At 40.4% G+C, this 26,302-nt stretch overlaps 2 protein-coding genes and 1 long non-coding RNA gene across 4 annotated transcripts in view; 2 read left to right on the plus strand and 1 right to left on the minus strand.

Moving 5' to 3' along the window:
- The window catches only part of LOC149104853 (uncharacterized), a 93,469-nt gene that overhangs the window by 8,122 nt on the left and 59,045 nt on the right, over positions 1–26,302 (minus strand). The window lies entirely within an intron of this gene.
- On the plus strand, positions 1,300–5,673 carry LOC149104854 (uncharacterized). Its single transcript, XM_089271350.1, has 3 exons — positions 1,300–2,231; positions 4,951–5,289; positions 5,486–5,673. Exons 1-3 carry the CDS (start codon positions 2,162–2,164, stop codon positions 5,671–5,673), a joined length of 597 nt encoding a protein of 198 aa, XP_089127476.1. The 5' UTR covers positions 1,300–2,161.
- LOC110065697 (putative skeletal organic matrix protein 5) lies at positions 8,182–24,382 on the plus strand. 2 transcript variants are annotated; one of them, XM_089271467.1, is made up of 6 exons: positions 8,182–8,324; positions 8,716–8,829; positions 9,221–9,334; positions 18,140–18,173; positions 18,882–19,017; positions 20,880–24,382. In XM_089271467.1, the coding sequence occupies exons 5-6, from the start codon at positions 18,946–18,948 to the stop codon at positions 21,393–21,395; spliced, it is 588 nt and encodes a 195-aa protein (XP_089127593.1). In that variant the 5' UTR covers positions 8,182–8,324; positions 8,716–8,829; positions 9,221–9,334; positions 18,140–18,173; positions 18,882–18,945; the 3' UTR covers positions 21,396–24,382. The 2 variants fall into 2 exon arrangements, with proteins under 2 accessions (XP_089127593.1, XP_089127594.1); XM_089271468.1 differs by lacking the exons at positions 8,182–8,324; positions 8,716–8,829; positions 9,221–9,334 and adding an exon at positions 14,155–14,268.

Raw genomic sequence — 26,302 nt, forward strand, 5'->3', positions numbered from 1 at the left:
GTAACAGGCATAAGACTTCTTATGACTGTCTTTGTCGTTTTCCCATTAATTGGGTTCCCATAATAATGGCAAAAACTAGAATTTTCAGGCGGCCTGTTAAGGGACGGGAATCGGGATATCTTCCGGGTGTCTCTGGAAGTGTCACGCGATTAGCTGTTTCCACACGTGCTGTAAATTATAGCGGATCGTCTGCACGAATCGTTTTTGTTTTTTGATAAGGTAAGTTTAGAGCTTTTTAAAGCCACCGCATTTCCTTTTGTACAGATGTCGAGCTGTATTTTTAAAGGACGTGGTACTGCTGTGGTGTGGCGGTTTTTCCAGCCATTTAAGTACTGTAAATAAGTCGTGTCGTTAAAAACATAAATATTTGTAATCCAAAAGGATCAGTTACTGCGTGGCACAGTTAACAGTTAAAAAGTTGTAAATATTAATAACACAATGCCAAATGAAAAACGATGTCTGTAGCAGATGTTTCGGACCTAGTCCTTTCTCAGTCAAACCATAGTCTGGCAAAAGACGTTAATCTTTTTGCTACGAGTTCCTTTTCCTCGAGCGCGCGAGCGATGCGAGGGCGCGAATATCTTTTCCCTGGACCACCCCTTCGAGCTCCTTGAGTTCGGGCTTTACTCAAATCCCCTGCGGTTAACACTTTATTCAAGCCAAAATAGAGCGTCTGTGGACACAAAATAATAAACACGTCTATCTACAAACTTTCTTCAGAAATATTTCCTTGTGCTTAGTAAGATTATAAAAAAGCCTTCGCCTTTGATAGAAAGAATCAAACTCTACCTCCTTTCTTTTCAGCTTCTGGGATTTTTTATTCTAACGCAAAGTTGAGACTCGGACTGGCTGCGCACGAGGAGTGATAGTTTTTTATACCAGGTGTTCCCGTCTCGTGAAATTCATCATTGCAATCTTAACTTGACGCCTGAATACTGAAGCATAATCAGATTAAACTCCAGTTTTTGAAGGGGGTCTAAGTAACTTTTAACCATCTTATGTGTGGCTGCAGAATATCATCTTCAGTATCCTTCTTTTAATCAAAAATTCCTGTTCTTTTTTAAATTTGAAGATAAGCTGAACTCCAAGTTGCAATGACGTCTTGACATACTGATGTTTATTCAATATTCAGGCTAACTTAATCAGGAGCCACCTTGCACACAAAAAAAATTGGACGAGAAAACAATGAAATTTTGTGTTTAAATTTTCAACTATACCAAAACAAAGGTAGAAAACACGGAAAATATCATGGAAACACAAGGTTTTTAAAAAAAACTTTCGAAAAACATGATGTTTTTTTTTTTCCGAAACACAATATTAAACGTCTTCGGACAAATAAAGATAGTCGTATTTGTCTTGTTACGGTCACTTGACGACTGATAATACATATTTTTTCTAGAGTATGCAAAATTAGAAGCGGACAATCTGTTTGCCACAGGAATAAACTTAAGTTCAGTCGCTGGAGTGGCGTTTAATTAACTTACTTTTAATTTCTAACAATCGCATGTTGGGCTGTAGAATGTAACGTGCGCGTTCAACATCCTACCTTTTGTCAAAACTTTAACAAAACCGAAGAATATACAAATGGATATGTATTCAAATTTAGGCCAACTTCATCACAAACCAACTTGAACAAAAAAAAAAACACATTACTTAAGAGACAAACAACTAGACAATGTTTAATTTTCAATAAAGAAAAACAAAACAAAACAAAACAAAACAAAGATGGGGAACACGGAAAAAGTGCTGGAAATTCAGTCCTTCTTTTTAACTGAGTGACTGTTAAAAATATGAGTTTAGAACGTTTATTTCATTGTAGAAAATATACACCTATTAACAGGCGCGCAAGATGGAAGCGTAGTTGACAAAACCGCTGATCGAAATATTTAGCTTGCATTATACGTGCGTAATTTGAACGGGAAGTCTTAGTAATAGTGGGAGGAGCCAAACTGGCATGCGCAGAAATAGCTCTGAATTGTTCATCTCTCACAGCTGCCACGTTTGACACCCACAGAGACACAACACACCATCCTTCATTGAACAGTGTTGACTCCTAAGGAGGCGTTATTTCGTCTACACATCTCCAGCTGGTTCAGTCTCAATATTATCTTGATATTTTCCACAGGCCTTGAGAACTGAAGACATCCGTTGTGCTTTAAAAATGAATGTTTTTGGTCTCGTTGTTTTTTTGTCATGGATTTCAATAATGCTTCGTCCGACGCACGGAGAAGGTGAGTTCAAAACTGTCCTTACATTTTAATTTATACTCTTTAATTGCCGTTTTATACACCCTAACACTGTGTATCCTAACACCCACCAATTTCCCGGGTTCTTATCACGAACTCTGCCTCATAAGAGGGTTGAGTTTGTTGTTAGTTCTTCCTCTTCCTCTCGTTGGCTTTTTTCCGGGGCACTCCGATTTTCCCCTCTTCATGAAAGCCGACATTTTTAAATTTCAAATTTGATCAGGAATCCAAGCGCAACGGGTTTGTCGGTCGCAAGTTTGATACATGCTGCCCTCCGCCGAGCATTTCACGTTAATATTTTCTCGAATAAAACTTACGCGATATTTCATTAATCACTCACAAAAACGGAGAAAAATAACTGAGTATTTTGTATAACATTTTTATCTCCTGTCTGCCTCTTTTGCGAGCGTAATTTCGGTCCTTAATTGACGATGCACGAAGAGTGCAAAAGATAAGACCCATGGGAAAATATAAATGTTCTTATTTGGTTCAAACTTTTTGATGATGAATTTGGAAAATTAATCTTCTCTTTCGATCCAAAACTTGCAGTTCAGTCATTTTTGGTTTCCTTGTCTTTCGTGGAAGCTTTCTTTATTTAGCAATCTTCGGTATTTCATTAAGGATAGTTCTTGCCTGTGAAAATACTGAAACAGGTTTTGAGATAAAAGATTTCAAGTTCTCGATGCGTTAAGTTTTTTAAAGAATAACATTTTAATAACTTTACCGGAATTTATTCGTAATTTGCCTTCCAATTGTGTTGAGCATCTAAGAGGCAATTTGCACTAGATGGGAAGAGGGATCTGTAAATGGCGTGTCTTGGTCGTATTATATCGTCTAATAAAGGATGATGCTACATTTTAGGTCAAAAAATAGTCAAGGTAGTTGACTCATTGCTTTGTGTTTTGTGTGGACTTTGTGAACAAAAATCTTGGTAGTGCAGGAAACGGGCGAGGAGTTCAAAAGGCAAATAATCGAGATGCAGGCTTTCTTGTTATAGTCGTAACAATCGTCTACTACAAGTGATGTTCTTAATTATGAACATAAATATGAACTTTTGCTGATTAGTTGTGCCCAAGCTTTTCGGTTTAATCGTCTGCTATGAAGGTAATTATCCTTTGCGTCCTGTAGATCATTATCATCAAAAGAAAAATAAAAAAGAAAGAAACAACGTCTTCCTCGCATAAAATCATGAATATCAATAACAAAGCACTCGACTATTATTAAAGGAAGGTTTTGCTAATGACAGGTGGATTTGAAATATTGCGTTTTCTCCACGGTATAAAGACCCCTTCTGTCCAAATTAATGGCCCTAAAACTCCTCAATCAGGTCATGTTATGGAGAAAACATCTTTGTTACTTGTGTTGCAGTCTTTATGCTAAGCTGTAATGCGTTTGTCTCTTGAGCCAGCGAACTCGTTTGTTTTGTTTCTCCTTTTTCCCGTTGTTTTCGTCTCTTTTTTCATATATTTTTCTTTTTTTACTTTGTAGTATTCTTTAATGTGTTCGGACTGTAAATAGCAACGGTGAACGAATTAACCAGCCCTTCTCCAGCAAAAAAACCTGCGTTACAGGTTATTTAAGCGCATTTTTTTGCCATAAATTTTCGACGCCGTCTCTAAAAAAGAGTGCTTGGAGGTTGAAGCAGAACATAAACACCAAACTAGTACGCGATCGATAGTAAAATAATTCACTAATTCAATGAGTGTTTAACATAAAGACAACTTACAAACAACTAGGGAAAAGACAAAAGTTGACCCTCCCTCATTTCCTCCACGATTTATTAGAATGAAAACTGTTTCTCCGCGTCATTTTACATCGCTATGGCAACCGCATTTTGACATGACAGTCAAGCCAAATTTTATCGCTTTCAAAGAATTTGAGATGCATTGCAGAATTAGTATTTTTAACATTTCGTTATCATTGTAGATTAAGTTCCATCAATTTCCAATATTGTCGAATTCTGACTTGCTGAGATCATCAAGGGGACAGGGAAGGGGGGAAGGGGAGGGGGAAGGGGGGAAGGGGGGAGGGGTGGGGTGTGTTTCCAAAACAGTGTGAGGAAAATTTGAAACGTCATCATAGCTACCCCCTCAACGTATCCGTTACGAGCCCTGCATGCCATATTACTCAGTTGGTGTCATAGCTTTGAGCAATTTCGTTTGTTCAGTCAAATACTGAAACGTTCATGTATGCGTCGACTGAGTTTTTCACTTTCTTCCCCGGTGGATTCAAGCCGGTAATCAAAAGAATGCATTGTTTGTGTTGTTGTAAAATTCAATAATTCCGTCACCAGCCTCTCCCTAGTTACAGAGCTTGACTGAGGTTATCTAATCGACGCAGCAATTGCTTTCAGTTTGATATAGTTCTACATTACTTTACTGTTTATCTTTGATTCTCTCCTTGTTTGCTTATCTTTTTGTTCATAGGCAGATAATTCGAGAAACACTTTTCAAGTGAAGACTATTAACCTTTTCACTGTTTTTATTTTATTGGTTTTCCTTGATTACAAGATTGACAGTTTGACACTTATTGTTTACGGCGCCAAATGAAACCCTCCAAGATTTAGCCTAGCTATGAGAGGTCGAGGCTTCTTAGGTTTGGCCACTGTTTGCTTCCATCTAACAGTTATTTTTTTTTTAATTACGGTGCAAGATTAACATTTTATACAAGCCTCGATCTTTTTCTCTCCATATAAATGTCATAGCTTCAGAACCTAGCCAGAGGCTTTCTTACTCTGTAAGTATGAGTCTGGTCTTCACGCTGCTTGTGATGTGTCAGATGTCTTGTGAACTGAACGCTCAGCAGTGCAGAAGCGAATATTCCATCCGTGGCATGATGTTAAAAGCGCATATCTTCCTGGCCAAGAAAACTGCAAACTGGTTGAAGTGTGTAGACAAGTGTAACCATGACATCAGATGTCAAAGCTTTAACTACGTCATCAGCCAAGGCATATGTGAATTGAACAACCGCACCAAAGAGGCCAGACCTGAAGATTTTGTTCCGGACAGCGATCGGTTCTATATTAAACGATTAAAAGGAAGAGGTATTGTTCTTCGTTGAGTGTCTCTATCATTTTGAAGAAGACGCATTCGTATCCTATACAAGTAGACAGAATCTCTTTGAATTTCGAGGGCTGCTAACAAAGCCCGCAGCTTTCGTCAACAGAGCTTAACGATGGTGATGTTTAGTTATGACAGAAAAGGCTAAAATAACAATGTTTTTGACTTTTCTATTTTTAGTTCCTCTTGGATCCGTTCCCGAGTTGCCAGCTGAGTCGTGCGCCGAGATCAGAGCGAGTGATAGAGAAGATGCAGTCAGCGGTAATTACTGGTTCGATTCAATTAAACCTGGCGAGGTGGTCCTGGCTCGTTGTGACATGTCTAAACTAGGTAACTTTACCTTGATTGAGTTCTTCCGCCTCTTCTAATAAACCACTGCTATAAAATACGTCAAACTCCAGGCTGTTTCTATGATTAGAGGCCCTTATAGTACACAAAATAAGCCATAATATCTACGATAAGTGTAGCCTTTAAGCTTAACTAAATTCTTACGATCTTTTACCTGTAATCAGGAGCCATAATCGGGGACGGAGACCGCAAGCGCGCGCTATTTCTAGTATTGGGGTTGTCCCCATGATATGGGACAATAATTCTATTTTTAGAACAAATTGCGCCATCGCCTGTGGCACACGCGCGTACATGCTGCGAGGATTTTTGCGGATGTCGCGCGGGGGAAATGGCGTCCGAAATTCCGAAATTTTTCATGTTTTTGGCCCAGAACTCAACGCGTTTACGTCTGTTGGAATTTTTCTTTACTATTTTCGTCGTAAGCTGCTCCAGTTTGAGTGAAGTAAGACAGTGTCGAATTTAGGTATGTTCCGCTTCAAGCTTATATATATCGCTGACCAAGTTGTGTTCCGACGGATGCTTCTTTTACATGAACTGTACATTACTCCACTTTAAATTTCACATATGTTGAAGATTAACAGCTTTTCCATGACACAGCAAAAAACTAGCTGGATATATTTAGATATAGCAGAGCTTTAGGACTTCATAGTTTCCTAGCTCCTCTTGCCACACGCTTGCGAGCAATTTGCCAGTCTATCGCGACTGAAAAGTAAAACAAAATAATTGCTAGTTTGGTCAGTTTGAGTTTCGCCTGAATTGTAAGCAACGCTTGCTGTTTCATCAAGGCCCAATAACTTTACGTCCGTAGATACTGCTCAGTTTTATTCGTGTAAGAATCCACCAAATTCTCTGTTGTCGATGAATGAGAGCGCCCGCCGATGCTTGTTTTGTACAGTCAGTAAACATGACAAATTGTACTTGCGCCGCACTTTCGTGTGAAAACGTATATCGAACTCAAACAATAATTCTATGGTTTTTTAATATGTTTAAGATTGATAAATGTTTGAGAACATATTAAAAGCTAAGCTGAAAATATGTGAATAAAGCAGAAATAATCAGCAAAGTTACGTTGACGCTTTCTTTAATCAACTTCGAACAACGATTTCGATTTTGTTGATCGAGTTATCAAAACTCCTTGTTTATTTTCATTTTCGCAGTGTAAAACTTCACTATGCTTATGTTGAAGAAACCCACATGATGTTAGTAGCATTTTTTGCGTTCGTGAAATTTGTTGCAGCATCTCAGCACAAAAGATAACGAAAGAAATCTTTGTCAAGATTTGTTGACAATTAAAAACACCGACTCGGACTTGAAAGTGCACGAGCTGCACTATGCAAATGAGCTAATTGTACGCGTCAGACTTTCCTTTCAAAAACTTTTGCAAGCTCACCAAACAAGCAGAAACAATAAGAAACCACCAAAACAGGTTTTGGTTATGATTAACCATTGTCTGAGAAACTCACAAATTAACTCGATACCAGAGTAGAGAGTTTTCTTGCTATATTCTTAAGCATACGCGTGAGCTTACAACTAGCGTGAGCAGATCTTATTATTCATTCCCAGCGCGAGATTGAAGTCTTGTTTTCGACCCTGAAAAACCCACCTTTTCCGTTGGCTCAGAGCATAAAACTACATATAGGCGCCCTGGTTCGTATTCCCTGCCTTATTCCCTGCCATCGCTGAGAAAAATACGCAAGATAATCCCTCAAGGCCTCTCAACTCTCACCATTTGATCACGCAACGTGACAACATCCACGCGAGAGCCCCCGACATGTGCGTGGATCCGCGCGGATATATGACGTCAGGATGGCGCAATTTGTTCTAAAAATAGAAAAATTGTCCCATATCATAGGTGCGCGCGGATCCCAAGACTTACGGTCTCCGTCCCCGATTATGGCTCCTGCTGTAATTTATGATAAGTGCCCATTAATGCAATAACGTGGTGTGTGCGGTAAAAACCTCTTCCAATAAGCGTCCCCCTTAGGAAAGTAACATTCAAGTCATGGACATAGACTGTTTAATTTACGAGATGCTCTTCAAAAGAAACGCCAAGCCTGGCCTTAATACGCAATCGGACTTCATCCACGCAAAACTATTTGTTTAGAGTTATAAGTGGTATCAGAGAGACAAAAATCCCTCTATAACTGACAACATCAGTAACAACAGGATTTATATAGGTCATGAAGCTGAGAGCTACAAAGATGGGTTTCAGGTCTGCTATCTTCTCTCAACTAATAATTAACGGTCAAAGAGGCTCTATCTTCCCCGTGCAACTGACGGCGGGCGGCTAGAACCAGAAGATTCCCACCAAGCAAGAAATTGTCTGTAAAAAAGATAATTTAAGGAGCAGATCCGTTGCCATTCCCTGACTGGATTATGATAATGATGGATATCTGATAAAGATGTTTTGTTTTTCTTTATAACAAGCGAAAAACTCTGAAAGTTATATGAGTTAGTTACTGATCTCTTTTGCCTATTTGTTCCGGACCGGGCTCCGTCAAATATAACAACATAAGCTATTGCATTTTAATCCTTTCAATCTCATCTTCTAAAACAGATATCGACGACTGTGCAAGTCATCCCTGTAAGAACAACGGGACCTGTACAGACCGAGTGAACGGATTCAACTGCAGCTGTGCACCAGGCTTTAATGGAACAGAGTGTGAAATAGGTAACCGTAGCCAAATTAATGTAATTTCCTTCATATTTCAGGGTTTCTGGATCTTTTGTACATTGCTCCCTAATATTAATATTTCATGCCAATAATGAGGCTGTAATGCTGAAAATCGATCGACATCATCCATTCAAATGGTTTGTTTGGTAATTTTCATGCACTTGATTATGATAATGATGTACATCTGATAAAGACGTTTCCATGGTCTCCAATTTCTGCATAGAAGCATGAAACTTATAATATTTTGAAGTACTTTCAGTCGCAAGTGGTAGCGAACTCCTTTGCATGCTGTGTAAATCGTTTTGACAAAGAATGACTGTCGTTACTCCAAGTTATCTTAGCTATCGAATATGACCGTTATTAACTTTCTTTCTCGTCCCCTAAACAGATATCAATGACTGTGCAAGTCATCCCTGTAAGAACAGCGGGACCTGCACAGACCGAGTGAACGGATTCAACTGCAGCTGTGCACCAGGCTTTAATGGAACAGAGTGTGAAATAGGTAACCGTAGCCAAATTAATGTATTTTCCTTCATATTTCAGGGTTTTTGGATCTTTTGTACATTGCTCCCTAATATTAATATTTCATGCCAATAATGAGGCTGTAATGCTGAAAATCGATCGACATCATCCATTCAAATGGTTTGTTTGGTAATTTTCATGCACTTGATTATGATAATGATGTACATCTGATAAAGACGTTTCCATGGTCTCTAATTTCTGCATAGAAGCATGAAACTTATAATATTTTGAAGTACTTTCAGTCGCAAGTGGTAGCGAACTCCTTTGCATGCTGTGTAAATCGTTTTGACAAAGAATGACTGTCGTTACTTCAAGTTATCTTAGCTATCGAATATGACCGTTATTAACTTTCTTTCTCGTCCCCTAAACAGATATCAATGACTGTGCAAGTCATCCCTGTAAGAACAGCGGGACCTGCACAGACCGAGTTAATGGATTCAAATGCAGCTGTGCACCAGGATTTAATGGTACACAATGTGAAACAGGTAACTTTGGTACAGATACGCATCAGCTTTGCCGTTGTAGCACTAATCTACAGGCCCACCTTTGCACCTTGCTCCTCTGATGTATCGATCCATACTCTTTATTTTGATCCTTTGATAGATTCCGAGATATGACAATGTTGTTCTAAGAGTTAATTCCGTGTTCCGATAGATATTTTCCGTAATACAGAGATAGATCAATGTCCACGCTAGACTCCTTTCCGTTCTCTCCGATTCCCTTTCTGCACACGTTTTTCAAGTGTCAATCACGAGACTCGACTCAGACCTCGCAGGTCAAACCAGCTCCAGTCCCTAACTTATTTACAACACACTCCCCCCTGATTGACTGAGTCAATCATAAGGTGAGACAAAATTTTGACTACAACTCGTAATGTCAGTTCAGTGTTCAAATCGGTTCAGACAGTTTATGCAACAGTAACTATTGGGATGTCTTCATTCCTGACCATCTGAATGTTCCATCCGCTGTTCGGCTGTACAGCTTCCGCATTAGCTATGACTTTATCAAGTTCATTGATTTCAAGAGGGTAGCGCTTCTGAATAGGACGTTTCAGAAGAGTTTTGTTGAGAGACTTGTCCACTGTCACCACCTCTGCTGCGCGCGCGACGTTGTCTCGTCCCCACAATAGTTTCTCTACTTTCCCCCAATCTCCACTGCTGTCTAGGTTTCTTGTCTGTATAGATGTGTACAATGTCTCCTTCTTGAATGACTCTTCTTGGCGCTCCTCCTTTAAGTTTCTGGTACTCACGGATCCCAGTCAGATATTCTTCCTTCCATCGATTTCTGAAGTGGGCGAGGAGATTGTTCAAATATCTTTCTCGCCTGACCAGCGTGTTCATAGGTGCAGTGATAACAGGGGACTGGTCTAACAGTCGACGACCAATCACAAGATGAGAAGGAGTGAGAGGACCTTCTGATAACTCATCGTAGACGTAGGTTAAGGGCCTGGAATTTAAAACTCCTTCAGTTTCAATCAAGACTGTTTCCAGTTCTTCATAACTCAGCTTTGCGTTTCCAAGCACTTTCTTGAGACACCGCTTTACTAGTTTGACGCAGATTTCAAAGAAACCTCCCCACCAACTGGCTGTGGGAACATTGAATTTCCAGTCAATGTTCAGATTAAGAACAAATTTCTTCACTTTTCCATCCTTGAAGGTTTTCCCATTGCCTGAAATGAACAAGTTTGGCAATCCTCTTCTACCGAAGAATCGCTTTAGCACTCTTATGAACGAGGATGCGGTAAGGTCTGGGACAAGTTCAACGTGAATAGCTCTTGTGCTGGCACACGTGAAAAGAGCAATGTAACATTTGAACATCTCTCCTTTGGACTCGTAGATATTCTTCACATACAGGGGACCAGCAAAGTCCACTCCAACTTTGGAAAATGCTAGATCATCTGAAACTCGAAATGAAGGCAGAGGTGGAGCGGGTCGAGTACTGTAGGCTCTTCCTAGGATCTTCTTGCATGTGACACACTTCGAGAGTACATCCTTGACCCCCTGACGACCTTTGATAATCCAGAATTGGGCTCGGATTTCAGTAAGAGTTTCTTTAACGCCATTGTGTTTCACGTTTCCATGAGCTTGCACTATCACCGACTTTGTGAAGTGCTGTTTCCTTGGTAACAGGATAGGAAATTTCGCTGAATACGGTAATGAGGAATTCTGGATCCTTCCCTTGCACCGTAGAACTCCTTGTTCATCCTTGAAGACTGCTAATTGTTCCCATGTAGAACTAGATTTCTCTCTTTCTTCAAGTTTAGTTTGGACTTATTTGTACCAGAGATGCTTAGCTTTATTCATGTCCTCCATGCTGATATCATGTGTTTCTGTCTTCTTTCTGAGCCTTTGGAGGAATTTCAGCACAAGAGCGGTCACTCTAAGAAGTTTGCTGGTTGGACGACTTCTGAGATGCTCTGAGAACTTTGCACTGATACTGTCATAACTCTTGAGATTTCAGATGAACTTTCCTTCTTTAATTCCCTTAAAGCTTCTTCTGGGACTGCGGTTCCACCTGCTTGACAGTTGGGCCAGTCAAGTTCTTCCTTCTTTAGAAATGGTGCTCCCTTCCACCAAAGTTCGCTGGATGCAATGACGGAACTCTTAGCTCCTCGTGAAGCTATGTCAGCTGGATTAAGCTCAGATGGGCAATATCTCCAATGTTCCTTCTTCCAAAGACTTCGGATCTTCTGAACACGATTTTGCACAAACTGCTTAAACTGCTTAGACTCTCCATTGATCCACCACCACACAATTTGAGAGTCTGTCCAATTAAACACCCCATCTACCTTCACAGTGTGGACCAGAGCCTCGTACACAACTGTCATCAGATTTGCTAACGTTAAGGCAGCGATCAACTCCAGTCGAGGAATTGTTTCTCCACTTAAGGGGGCAACTCGGGTCTTCGAGGCTAGCAGATGTGAAGAGCAGGCATTAGAGGTCATCACCTTAATGTAAACATTTGCTCCAAACGCATATTTGCTGGCATCTGCAAATCCATGGAGTTGAATAGATATAATGTCTTCCACTTCTATCTCAATACTACTGCAATAGTACTACTGCAATATTCGAGACTCTCTCCATGTCTTCAAATAATTCCTTCCAACATGATGCGAGATCTTCTGACAGGGCTTCGTCCCAATCAATTTTTAACCGGCAAATCTCTTCAAACATGCACTTCAGTGGCAAGATAACTGGTGACAACAGGCCTAGTGGGTCGTAGAATTGAGCAGTAGTGCTCAACAGTTTCCGTTTTGTTAGAGTTCCTTCCAAGGCTTGTCCAGCAAAGGTAGTTAGATCAAACTTGAGGTTGTCTTCTATCCGATCCCACGGAACACCCATCACCTTGATCAGGGTTTCTTCATTCACAACATTGTTTGAAGAGCCATCTTCAACCACATGAGACTTTGATGCAAGAGTTACTTCAGGAAATGGTTTAGGCGTTGCTAATATTGCTGCTTCCTCTTTCTTGATCAGCTCAGTTAACTCTTGACTCTTTGATGCCCACTTCCTCATGTTAAAGCCTCCTTCTCCGAAGCGCAACTTCAATTTCCGGTAAAGTTCAAAGCCGTCCTTTACCGTGTCCTTCCCGGATACAAAATCGTCAACATACAAGGCTCTGACAACGGTGTCTACAAGACGTGGATCAGTGTTCTCATACTTTGATAAGTGATTCCTTAGTGTCACATTCAGAATGAATGGAGAGCATACAAGGCCAAACACAAGCCGTGTGAATCTCAGTGTAATTACTCCCGGGTTTGTAGAGTTGATGCCATCTATCCACAAGAACCTCAACAAATTTCTCTCCTCAGGATTAATTTCAATGTTCAGGAAAGCCTTCTCCAAATCTCCAATCAGAGCTACTTTGTGAAAACGGAATCTCAACAAGATATCAAAAATCAATGGAGTTAAGGCAGGGCCTGGCAGGAGACAGTCATTCAAACTAGGTTCGGTTCGAGACTTCGCACTAGCATCATAGACTACGCGCAGTTTGGTAGTGGTTCTATCTTCTTTCACCACCTCTTTGTGAGGAATGTAATGAACAGTTCCAGGAAGGCATTGTTCCTCATGTCTCTTGTCAATCATTTCAACTATACCTGAGCTCAATTGTTCCCTGATTACAGTGTCATACTGCTGTAAAATGTCTGGCTTAGCTTTCAAACTGTTTAAGGAACATGCGAGACGGTTTTGTGCCAACAAGTAGTTATCTGGAATAACAGGGTGTTCTTCCTTAAATGGGAGAGACACTTCATAACGGACCCCATTGAACTTCACCTTGGTCAGATAATCTTCAACAAATTCATCTTCTCTTTCTTTAACTCCAAGAGTGTCATAGTCCCAGAACTTGCTCAGTTCATTTTTGAGAGAATCATTCTTTGAGACAGAATCTTCCTCGACCACCCTACACTCCGTCTTCATTACATGCGACATGTTAACGCTTGAAGGACTTTGACCTGAATTTGCCACATTTACAGACCCACTCAACACATACCCCAATCTTGTACGAACTGCTACAGGGTCATGAAGCTCCCCCCGTACCACATGGTTTTGAACGACTGACCAGTAATAATCTGCTCCAATCAATATGTCCACTTCTAGCTCCTCATCCCCTTGTGAGTAATCAGCTAGAGGTAAACCTTGGAGATGTGGGTAACACTGCTGTGCAACTTCAATTGTTTGGTTTGCATTAGGGCCACAAATCAAATCAACTTCATAGACATTAATGAACACTGCCAAATTGTCTTGGCATTCCAATGCGAACTGAACAACGTCACATTTCTTCAATGATGCTTCACAGTTTCCAAACGTTTTAATCAGAACTGTTTCAGTTGCAATCGGTGACAGGCCTAATTCGTTCCTTAATCGCGTGTTTATGTAAGACTTCTGAGAACAAGAATCAAGCATGATTCTCACATTACAGGAACTCTCTCCATTAGGATTTCTGACAATCGCTCTAGCCGTTTGCAACAAAACAGAGTTGTTCTTAACATCTTGAGTGAAATACAAATTAGTACTCACAGTTTGTTCCTGATTGTTGCCTCTCGCTTGTCCGGCTGGAGATGGGTGACCTGGATATTCTTGGGCGCTGCACAATGCTAAATGATGTTTTCCGCCACAACGGTGACATCGAGCCTGACAATCACGACTCAAATGACCACTCCTCAGACAACCAAAACATTCAAGTGATAGCGAACTCCTTTGCATGCTGTGTAAATCGTTTTGACAAAGAATGACTGTCGTTACTTCAAGTTATCTTAGCTATCGAATATGACCGTTATTAACTTTCTTTCTCGTCCCCTAAACAGATATCAATGACTGTGCAAGTCATCCCTGTAAGAACAGCGGGACCTGCACAGACCGAGTTAATGGATTCAACTGCAGCTGTGCACCAGGATTTAATGGTCCACAATGTGAAACAGGTAACTTTGGTACAGATACGCATCAGCTTTGCCGTTGTAGCACTAATCTACAGGCCCACCTTTGCACCTTGCTCCTCTGATGTATCGATCCATACTCTTTATTTTGATCCTTTGATAGATTCCGAGATATGACAATGTTGTTCTAAGAGTTAATTCCGTGTTCCGATAGATATTTTCCGTAATACAGAGATAGATCAATGTCCACGCTAGACTCCTTTCCGTTCTCTCCGATTCCCTTTCTGCACACGTTTTTCAAGTGTCAATCACGAGACTCGACTCAGACCTCGCAGGTCAAACCAGCTCCAGTCCCTAACTTAATTACAACATCCTCCAACGCCTGTGTCGTATACTAAACATCCTGCACTCTGTGCGACAGTAGGACCAGATCAGCAGAGAAGTCACGGTCTTCTAAAGAAGTCGTGAGAAGACCACTGGATACCACGCCTCCAGTCAAAAGCTGTCCTGGTCACCTAATCAAGGGCGACCAGAAACAATAAGGAAGATAGTACGCAGCCTTGACTGACAGCAGTCCTCATGCTCAATGGTTCGGTCATCTGACCATCATGTACCACCTGCACAGAAAAACTTTCATAAAAACTTTCATAAAAACTCTGATGATGGTAACCATGTCTTGACGGGCATTCAGTAGTGGCGCAGCAACCTCCACAACACCTTTCTGCTGATGCTATCGAAAGCCTTCTCGAAATCTATAAAGTTGATTTACAACGAGGAGTGTAACCTAATACTTCGTTCCACAGTGATCCTCAGTGTCGCTAGTTGGTCCTCACAGCTTGAACCACCTCAAAATCCCGCTTGTTCTACTTGCAGTTTTCCATCCAGTGCCATCTTTATACGCTCCAAGATCACACTGCAGAACATTTTATTTGCCATGTCCAAAAGCATGATGCCTCGCCATTTTCTGAAGGGACTCCGATCGCTTTTCTTTGGTAGGTTGCAGCTTGATTAGCAAACCAATCTTCCACTCCTCTGGTACCTGCTGTCTACTCCATATCTGATTGCAGAGGCCCAAAATAATCTCCTCTGACGCTTTACCCCCAGCGTTAATTGCCTCTGGTGGTATATTGTCACATCCTGCTACCTCCCCTTTCTTTAACTTCTTCATAGCGTCTCGTACAAAGCGACATCGTACAAAGTCCTCACAGCACCCCTGTTTCAAGCTTTCTTAGCCCTCTCTGCCTCTGAAGCCATTTACATCCTCTTGTCTCTCCTGCAGCTTCTCTTCGTCTCCCTATTCAGCTCCTGGTACCTTTTACTCGTATCCATCCTCTGCTTTCTCTCCCAGCCATGTTCATAGCATTTTTTGCGTCCTTTGATTGCTCAATTATTTCCCATTATCCACCGGCAGTTCCTTCTTCTCAATCAACTGCTGCAGAGCCTCAAATCTGTTGTGCAGAGTGCGCTCGAAAATGTCCCTTATATCTGGATCTCTCAGCTTACTGACCTCAAAACGCACTTTGTCAGTTTCCCCCAATCTTTAGCCTGACGTCTGTCAACAGCAGGTGTTGGTCTGACCCAGCATCTGTCCCACGCATGACACAAACATCCTGCATGCATACAGCGAGCTCTTCTTCTCTTGCGATATGGTCGATATGATTCTCGGTGCCACCAGCAGAAGACATTCGTGTGCGCTTATGACACATCTTCTGAGGGAAAAGCATTCCACCAATCGCTAACTCGTTTACTTGATAGTAACCAGTCAACCTCTCACCATTATCAGCGTTTCACCAATCGCTAACTCGTTTACTTGACAGTAATCAGTCCACCTCTCACCATTATCATTCATCTCAAATCTCACTCTATGTATACCCATCACCTTCACTCTACCCGTGTTGTTCGTCCCTACCTTAGCGTCATGTCTCCCAGATCTTCACATGTCTACTTGGCACCTGCTCCACAATTATCTATAGCGCGCTGTTCATAGAAGTCATCCTTTGCTTTGTCCGTTGCTTCATTTGTTGAAGCATAGCATTGTAAGACGGCGACCTCCTGCCACCTCGAGTCGAACCTGACCCTGACATTGCTCTGAGATACATATATGTTATATGCCGGCTGGGAGGTCCGTATGGTAAAAAACTGTGACCGACGTCTTGAAAATGCTGCCGAGGTCACAGTTTTTCACAATACGGACCGACCGTAGGCCGCAAAAAACATGTTGATTATTTTTTCTGCAGTTAATGGTTTTACAGATTACAAATGGGTTTATTTACGCAACTCTTGTCATTGAATCGGCTTGCGCGCCGTCTACTGACGATTTGTAAAAAATCTCGGCAACGAGCTGGTAACTCAGATAGTAGACAAAGAAAGATGTATTAAAAACAGACTTTTTTCGAACTACTTTGTGTTAGTTGCATTTATTTCAGCAGTTAAGTTCTCCAAAATTGTTTTTGCGTTGTGAAATTTCGTGCGAAGTTTGAAGTTTTACTACAAAAACCATTTCAATCACTTCGTGACTTTTCTAACGTAAATTTAATAGCAGAAAGCGAGGAAATTCGTTAAGTGTATTCCACAGAAATTCTTCTAACTACAGCAACGATCAGAGAGGTAAACTCGACTGAAATTGACTCAAATTTTGCGGCGAGAGAAACACAGGATTACGCGCTATTACAGGGCCAAGCTACAAACAATTAAGCAAACTCTCACAACTTCAAAACAGTCGATTGAATTCACTTACAGTGACTTTCCTTGCCATTTTAAAGTGAACAGAGATAAACTTGCGTTGACTAATCGTCGATGGATGTGTAAACAAGGCAAAAGATTGACGACTACCGGTAACTTTTAGGAGCGAAATTCAGGCAGCGGGAAAAAAATCCGGCCCGTGAGTCGTATCGTAAAAAGCTGGACCGGTCACGTGCGTATGATTAGCCAATCAAATTCGAAGATTTAGGATTCCGGCCCGCTCAGATGCTGGAGAAAAAAATAATGGTTCCTATTCTAGCAGACCTTGTGCAGCATCTCTGGATAGAATTAAACCAAACCATCACTCCTGGTTTTCACTTTCATCCATTCCTGAGTGTAGCACAATTTCATCAACTTCGCACAGGAGTTACATCTCATTTCACTCACCCCCTGAGTGCTGCTGCTTCCGCATCTCCTTGGTCACCTGGGCTCACTTACCTGTCTCAAAAATCGTCCTTATATTCCGTTGCCCGATTCTTACAAGCACTTTTGGCGCAAGCAATTTCATCGGCGGTTTAAGCGTCATTCGTAGGTTTGCACGCTGCTCCAACCGGGCGTTGACATTCTGTATCTCTTCTTCCCCACAGAAGGGCGCAGTGGCAATTCTAGTTTCGGTTTTTGTAATAAGCATGTTTTCCGGGAGCGGGCTCTTGGCCCACTGCCCAGCCCCCAACCTGGAGGACCAGGGGCTGTTCTTTGTCAGGCCTCTATCTTTCGACCAATCCGGCATGGTTAGACCGATACGGGACAGAATTTCCAGCTGGGCCAGCTCCTTGGGTCCTTGAGATAGTAACCATTTACCATCACCGCAACGCGTCAGTCCACGGCGAAATTGATTCGATTAGGTTTAGATATTTTACTTGTAGTCTGTTTGCTGTATAGGCTCCTTTCAAGTGGAACGGGCAAGGTTTCGAACATAGTAATTTTTACCCATTGAGAACAGTATTGAAACACATCGCTTCTTCTCTCTCCATAAGGCTTTGCCTACTGAGATCGCCGAACCCAAATAGATTGAATATAAAGCAGTCAAATGATCGATATCCTCAGTTTCTAGACCAGTAAATTCGAACCTCATGTCTGCATAATTTTTTAGTGAGCTTCAGTTGTGCGCCGAAAAAATTGCCAATGTAAAATCTATGATGCTAATATAATGCGCTTTCTTTTATTCTTTTAGCCTCGACGTGCAAGTTACTTTCTGACAAGAACTTGTAAGTGCAACTTGCTGAACTTTTGGTAGATTTGCAACTTTCAGTCTTTGTAAGAAACACAAATGCACTCAATGCTTTGGAATCGTTGGTGATGTCGAGTTTTGTTTTGCTTTTACACAATAAGGAAACCGTTCTGCAGCCTACCAAGGATTTTCCTTATGTTTAGGCGAGGGCGAATTGCGAAAGAAAAAAGTGCAGATATTTTTCGCTGCGTAGAATATTGCCATTGAAGACGAAAAGCTCTAACCTAAAAACTTAACTAACAGCGGTAACTGTGTTATGTTCGTAATAACCAGACTAAACTAGAATCCGACCACCATAATTTTTAATCTGCCATTTATTTCCTAATTATAATTAAGTCCAATTCGATCACGCTTGCACAGGCTCACAGGTTTGTCAGTTGTATATCTATTATGAGCCTCTGAACAAAGTAGATTTTTAATGAAAATATTCTAAACTTCCTCTCCTTTGCCATAGTACAATTGAGCATCCATACGAAAAATAAAAAAGCCTACGGAAAGTATTGAACTCCTATGGGTCTGGTTAAGGACACACAAAAATCGATGATACATTTCTCAGACTAGAGCCTCGAAGACTGCTTTTAGATTGGTCAAATGGCAGTGGGAAGAGTTTCAAACTCGAACGTAAGGCGAGGTAAGAGTGATCAAACTGCAGCAGCACTGATAAGATTTTATAATGCTTTATCAGAGGCAAAGAAAACAAAGCCTACTTACTGCAAGTAGGGCCTGTGAAGATTCCTGTGTATTGCCATATGACCGGTGTAGGTCTTGGAGCTTGTGGAGGAGGCGGATGGACCTTGGTCATGAAGATCGATGGCAAAAAGGTATGATATATACCGCGATAGTTTATTTATGCCCCCACCAACCCCCACCCATCCCACCAATAAGTCTAAGTTCACTTTTTATGAACAGGTGGCTTATTAGACAGGGTGCCTTAATTAACGTGTTACGGTATCGCTTGACCGACAGAAAGATATACTACGAAACTCTCCTATGAACCCAACTTGTTTATTTAACAATACGTAATGTAATCTTAGCTACAAAGGAGCTATTTCTGAACAATACAATCTACTACCAAACTAAGTTAAGCCTACTGCTAAACTTTAGTCACCACTGACACGAACTCACAATAAATCTTGATGTCTCCAAAGAAATCTCCTTACAGTCCACTTGACCTTGAACAAAGTTCGTCAATAGCTTTTACAATAACAATAGCACTCTATAGCTTTTCCACTCAGTCTCTGCCGAGAACAACAACGGGGAATCTATACTATCTAGCTGATTCTTTATATACATTTCACTAATATTCTAGAACATTCTTGGAGCTTCTATTTATGTAACATTACATCATAATTGCATCATTCAGTAGAATGTTCTAAACTGTTCCATAGTGTGACAGTACAAAGTTCTGGCACAAACATTGCGTGACTTGACATTTTAGAAGTTTCCAGAGACTTAAATACTCACGTCTGCTCTTCATAACAAACAGGGAAGGCTCAGATCGTAAACTGCTTGAATCTTGACGTAAAGTTTCCATAGAACTATAAATTCTTTTAATTTAGCAACTGAAAATTAAAACGCATCAGATTCTTTTGTTGTTTTCCAAAAATGGAGGTAAATTGCAAACAGGATAGAATCCAGCCAAAAATAGAGACTTTGGATCGGCCAACTTTATGTACAGTTTTTTTTAGCCTTTACAAAAAAAATAAAAACTAGGGACAAAGAGCGTGGCTAAGTAAACAACAGAAGGGTCCAATTACACAATACAGGAGGATGGAAAGGAACTTCTCAAACTCATTATAATTCATCAAGTTAAAACAAAGAAAATCCCAACCGTGAAGGAGGTTTGGATACCCGGTCTTAATTAGCATAGATTTTGACGATTTTACTTCTCCATTTACTTCTTAGTTTTTGTTTCCATTGAGAAGATATATAAAACATTCGAGACAGTGTTTTCATCGGCTATCCAATCACCTCGAATTTCGTCAAAAATACTCCTCTGCGCGTCGTATTTTCAACTCTCTTCTCGGTGTTTGGATATCCCGATGAAACGCTGTCTCTCGTGTTTGATATATTACTTATTAGACAGGGAGGTCTATTATAAAATTCCACTTTCAAAGGGTGGAGCTTATTACAGAGCTTATTACGGTATTAACAAAGTCGTTCATTTAAAACAAGGTGTGTGGTTTGGTTTTGCTATTGTTTCATCGCCCACCTTAAAAAGTCTGGTTTTCGGAGCCAGCCTTTCAATTAAAATCGATCGAGGCAGGCTATCGAAAGACTATCCAAAGGGTAAAGAGAAGAAATAATGATAGAGTGATGAACGTCAAATCTCTCCCTAAACGTTTTAATGACAATGAAGTGCACGGGGTGGAAGAACACTTCAAGTGACGAGCCTCGAGGTGTTTGGAATTGTGGTCAACATTGTCTTGAGTGTTTGATATATCTTGTGTTTCAAAACCTATGAAAATCTCTCAGTTGAATCTTAAGATAAACCAAATCTTAAGTTATATACGCTAAAGGACGACGTATTGAGACTGGTTGCTGTCCAAAATATGAAAAAAATAACAAAAAAAAAAAGACAATTAAATTAGCTGGGAAATTCCAGAATGACATTGATGTGTGTTTTCTAAGTTCTATGCATGACGGCAAAATTATTCATGGGGTGTTTTTCATTGATATCCAGAATACATTTCGCTTCGACTCCAAACTCTGGAGCAACAAGAAAGAGTTCAATCTCCCAGGAGGGAAGACTGGGCTTGATTCACAGGAGACCAAGCTGCCAACCTACTGGCACACACCCTTCTCCAAGGTCTGTCTGGCTATGAAGCTCGACCAGCAGATCAAGTTCACTGTCATCAACGTGCACGCCAACTCTCTGTACTCACTGATCGCTGATGGGAAATACCGCAGCACCTCACTGGGTCGTAAGGCGTGGAAGACGTTGATTGGTTCCCAGGCCTCCTTGCAGCTCAAGTGCAACAAAGAAGGTTTCAATGCTGTTTGCGACTCTGGCGCTTCCAGAGCAAGAATTGGTTTCGTTGCGAACAACGAGAAAGATTGCACCAGCTGTGACTCTAGAATCGGTTTTGGTACAGCAGGGGGTCCGCATGGTACCAACACGTGTGGGAACGTAGCAAAGTTCCAAGCGGATAACGGAGAAAAGTCTATCAAAACCATGGGCGGTATTTTTGTTCAGTAACAGCTATAACCTAACTATAGCACCACCAGTAATTGCACTGCTACATGTAAGGTAAATTAGGAACCGTTGTTCATTAGTGATAAAAATCGTGACAAAATGAGGGTCAGAGATTTGCTGAACTGAGATGAAAATCAAAATACTTGGGCAAGATTTGCAAGGGTGATTATTAATCATGGGCGAAAACTTACTTTGTCATGTCGATGGATAAAAAATCAGCGACCTTATGTAGAATTGTTGAGCATAACTGGACACAAGAAATGATTAAGTGTTTCATTGTTCGCCTTGGTGAAAAGAAAGAGATCTCTGAAATTGACATTGCCAGGTGAAAAAATTCTAGAAAATGTACTGCTTAATTTAAACTCGTCCAACAAACCAAGTCAAGCAGCTTACAAAATCCTCATCATCAAAAGATGTACTCGCCCAGAAAAAAGCCAAAAAAAATGGATTAGACTGTGAACTCATTGATGTGGAAAATATGGACTGAGAGTCAATTTATCTACTACCTAGGATATGTAAATTAAGCATGAAATTAAGAACTTCCAGTTCAAATTTCTCAATAGGAGAATAGCTGCAAATTCTTTTCTATTTAAAATGAAATTTTCGGAAGCAAATCTTTGTTGTTTTTGTCAAACAGCACAAGAAACGTTGCTTCATCTTTTCTGAGAATGCCTGATCACAGAAGCCTTTTGGAATAACGTTCAACAATGTTTCGTCTAATACCAGCCTCACAAGTTTTAACTTGTTGCCAGTGTTTAGGTCTCAAAGGAGAGAAAAGCACCTTGCTATTCAGTCATTGTTTACTACTTGATAGATTTTACATTTACTCTTGTAAGTACAAAAATGTTCGACCATCCTTAATAGAATACGTTAATCAGGTTAGATGCAATTTAAAAATAGGAAAACATGTTTCAATTATAATGGAACACAAAACGCATTCCAACAGAAGAGGCACAAAATACTCCAGTCATTATGACTCGCTGATCTCTCCTTTAAACTTTTGTTTAAACAGGCAATTTCATTGAATAACAATTAGGTTCTTCTTTTCATTTGAACAGCTTTAACTTAGTGTTTCATGGCCCTGTGTTTTTTCCGCTTATATTTACTTTCGTCAGTTGTTAGAATAGTGTATTAGTAGCAGTAGAAGTATTGCATCTGTTAGTTGTATTATTATTATTTTTGTGTCCCTATTAGTAATATCGTTGTTATTTAGAATTAACTCCTGTTAAAAAGATTGTTATATTGTTAGTGTTGTAAGCAATGTTGATTGGTATTGTAATTTGTAATTGGTAAGTAGTAATAGTGATATAGGTAACTTTAGTTTCCGTAAAATTGTACACAAAGTATCCCCTCCCCTTGTCAAGGCTCGCGATCAATACCTATTCCTGCTCAGCGGCTTTCGCTAACAAGCATCCGCAAATTACAACTCTCGAGGAGAAAAATATCACATTGTTGTAAGTTTCCCGTGTGCATTCAGCTGGCGAGTGCCTATTTTTAGGAGCATTTTATTATTTTTTTTCCATTCTCATCCTCCAAAGATCTTTTCACCGAATCGTAAATACTCTGTGCTCTGTTTCGTCATTTAGTGATTTTCGAAGTTGTTGCTGCTATTTTCAGCCTGTCCCTCCCTAGCTAAGGGAGTTTCGTAATCTTAGCACAAAGTTAATTGCAGAATAAAACGAGCAGTTTTCTGAAGAAACTTTCTCACGTTCCTGTCGACATTTTGGTATACTTCATCTCGAAGCCTACTAACCCCTGCTCTTTTCGCGTCATCGGATGGTGTTCGTTGAGTGGGGTCGAAAAGCTGGCTACCCCTTTTTGTTAGATCACAAAGAGATTTCACCTCGCAATACGGTGAATGCGCCCGCGGTGCGAGCGGCAGCCCAACCCGAGCTGTGCTACCAAAACAACACGATAACAGTCTTCTTCTTCGAAGCTAACAAAATAAAGACAAGGTCTGGGTTGCTTTAGACTCTTGTAATACTTATCTCGATAATTCGCTGTTTAATTTGAGGAGGACCAAAGTGTTTTGTTGAAAGGGGAGGGGGGAAACCATTTTTGCGCAATGGTTGGTTGGAGACGCAAAAAATATTGAATGTTTCATGGAATGATATCATGGCTTTTGGAATTATAAGAACCTTTTGGTAAATATTTACTGAAAAAAGGTTCCCGGCTTCAATGCCTTCTCGCTGCCATACATTTTACCATGGGACCAGGACGGAGAAAGGCCAGGCGATGAAACGGGGGTTCTGCTCTTTTCGCAAGGAGTTGTGCGGAGTAGGACTGGCACGAGCACTATTCCACGCTTCCGCTGCGTTTAATAGCTGCCAAAAATCTCCTTTCGACAACCAGATTCATTATTTCTTCATTTTTAAGCCACCAGCGGCGTATTTTTAAAAGTTGTTTTGTCACCTCTGGCCCACAAATCAGTGGTTTTTTTTTTCAGTAGCAACTTTGCTTAGCTTTCTTTTTGTAAAAATCCAATAAATTGTTATTGAATATAAGATCGGCGCAATCCGTCGATGCGTGTTTTGTAGCTAAATCACAGTCATGATCACCCAGGCGTAATACAATAGTTTGTAGGGGGGATAGTAGCTGAAATATAAAAGTTTGTAAGGAGGTTAGCAGATGAAATTAAAATCGATCAAAGTATGGGTGATTCACCGAATAAAGAATCTTTAATAGTCAGTACTGTAATTTCTTCTCATCCTGGGGTGTTTAAACAAGATTTGAGCGAATTTTACATTTTTCCAGTATTTTACTAACGACTGAAGTTGCATGTAAACAGTCTATATACAGGGATTTGGATGGAAAAAACTAGTTAACCGGGTGTTACTTGAGGGCGGACAAACAGATGATTCGGTTGATTAACTGTGAACTCGATGGTCCAGATAGTTCATTGTTCAATCCAGACACGGGCGACATAATTCTGTAGATATATGTTAATTAAAAGCTCTTGTACACGTTTCAGAATGTTAAAAAAAATAAAATTCTTTTACACCCGCTTTCCGCTTTCGACATGCCATCTTTCGACATGCTATGTAACCTGGCCTACGTCAAAATGTAACTACAAGTGGCTTCTTTACGGTCGACCTCGACTTTTAGTCATGAAAGATGGATTTATTTGACATCAAACTAAGGCTAGGAGCACCAAGAAAACATTCTGTGAGTGATGAATCGACTGCTTTGAATGTTTACATCTTTCGAATATTAACTGAGCAGTAGCGGCCCAATTCTACCGGAAGTCACTATTGGGAGCCGATCGAGTACACTAAAATCGTTTGAATTATCCCGTGAATTGGGAGTCCACAGGCTTCTTCATTTATTTGAGGTCAGTAATTATCATATACTTGTCATTTGTTCCGCTAATAACCGGAAAAATTGCTAGTTTCACAGGTAAACCGTATTTCAGCCGTTTACATAGCATGTCGAAAGATGGAATGTCAAGAGATGGTCGAAAGATATCGTCTGTACACGCAACACTGAAAGCGGGTGTAAAGTAGTCGTTTGCGAAGCTTGGAGTACATGTATGTTTTTTTTTTCCCGTGGAATTTCAGTTTTATTTGGAGAGACTTTTTCGCAGTCAGGTTGTAAGTGCTGCGCACATTGAACCAATCAAAATAAACGTTTTGCTCAATACGCCGCTGCTAGCGGCTACAACGAACCAAAAACCAATTTATTAAGAGTTCCTTAGGCCATTTTCCACCCAGTCCAGCGCAGAGTTTGTTAGTACAATACTTGGATACTTCAAAAAACAAACTTTGGTTCGAATTTGTTCAATTTTTCGACACACAGAGATATACAAGTGATGCAATGTTTTCGACTGGTCTCCTGTGAAATAACCCAGGGCAGACTTAGCGACCATTGATTATTTCTGCCTGGGGGTGGGGCTGGCAAGATTCATTACAAACAACAACAAAACGTTTCGATCCCCCTCCTCACAAAACAGAAATCTTATGAGCAGGAGGCCTATAGCAGACCATGCTAAATATACATGCCCTCCCACCACTCTCCCCGTTCCCTACTCACACTTTTTATTTAGTACCACAGGTTTACTTTTAATCACATGAAATATATTCAATCAGCTATTATAAAATAACTTATTTCATAAGACAAACACAAATTTCTTTCTGTTCATTGTTCATCTGTTCCATTGCATTCTTCATTATCTTTCACCACTTCTTTTGGACTCGCTCTTTTGTTTAGGAGCTCTCTCTTTTCTTTCTTCGCAACCATCTTTTTCAGAATTATCCCCTTCTTTTTCACTATGTCCTTCCTCTTCATGCGGGCAGTTTACCTCTAATTCTTAATCGGTGAGCTTTGCAAGTACACACTTCCTTGCTTCTGGATGCCAATTTCCCTTGTTGATGAGGCTTGCTAATCCAGCTTTGTGCCTGTCTGCTCTCAATTTTTCTAGACTCATATTTAACGAAAGCATTTGTTTTGTAATACACTTGTAAGCTTCTTCAGAATCACGTTTGATGATTTTACGCCTTGTTTCTTCTTGGATTTTGTTTAGGAGCTCTCTCTTTCTCTTTTCAGATTTTCTTTTCCATTTTTTTTTTGTCTTCCGTTTTTCATTCCTGTCTTATTTGGTAAACTTTTGAAGGCTCGGTCAAGACTTTGCTTTATGCTTAACAACTTCTCTAATTTGTCACTGACATTTCCTTTCATTTGAGCAAGTTCCTCTTGCATTGCTTTAGCACACTGATAATGTTCACTGGTCCCATGGCTTTAGTTTATTTCTGTTAAAAAGTATCCCCAAATTAGATGGGATGTTATTTTCCTCTTTTTCCATTTGGGACACAATCTCTTGGGATTTTTTCACACCTTTGGACACAATGCCTATATGATTAGGCCTTAGTTGTGTCATAGGCATTCTCATAAATTTAAAACAGGAGGCTTAATTT

Source organism: Orbicella faveolata, unplaced genomic scaffold, assembly GCF_042242905.1.
Source record: "Orbicella faveolata isolate gen_17 unplaced genomic scaffold, um_ofav_v1 contig_34, whole genome shotgun sequence".
Taxonomy (NCBI): domain Eukaryota; kingdom Metazoa; phylum Cnidaria; class Anthozoa; order Scleractinia; family Merulinidae; genus Orbicella; species Orbicella faveolata.

Coding starts and splice junctions, on each gene's coding strand:
- LOC110065697 (XM_089271467.1), top strand. CDS start 18,946: ATGACCGGTGTAGGTCTTGGAGCTTGTGGAGGAGGCGGATGGACCTTG. Junction 19,018..20,879: donor TGAAGATCGATGGCAAAAAG/GTATGATATATA, acceptor ATTGATATCCAG/AATACATTTCGCTTCGACTC.
- LOC149104854 (XM_089271350.1), top strand. CDS start 2,162: ATGAATGTTTTTGGTCTCGTTGTTTTTTTGTCATGGATTTCAATAATG. Junction 2,232..4,950: donor TCGTCCGACGCACGGAGAAG/GTGAGTTCAAAA, acceptor TAAATGTCATAG/CTTCAGAACCTAGCCAGAGG. Junction 5,290..5,485: donor TAAACGATTAAAAGGAAGAG/GTATTGTTCTTC, acceptor TTCTATTTTTAG/TTCCTCTTGGATCCGTTCCC.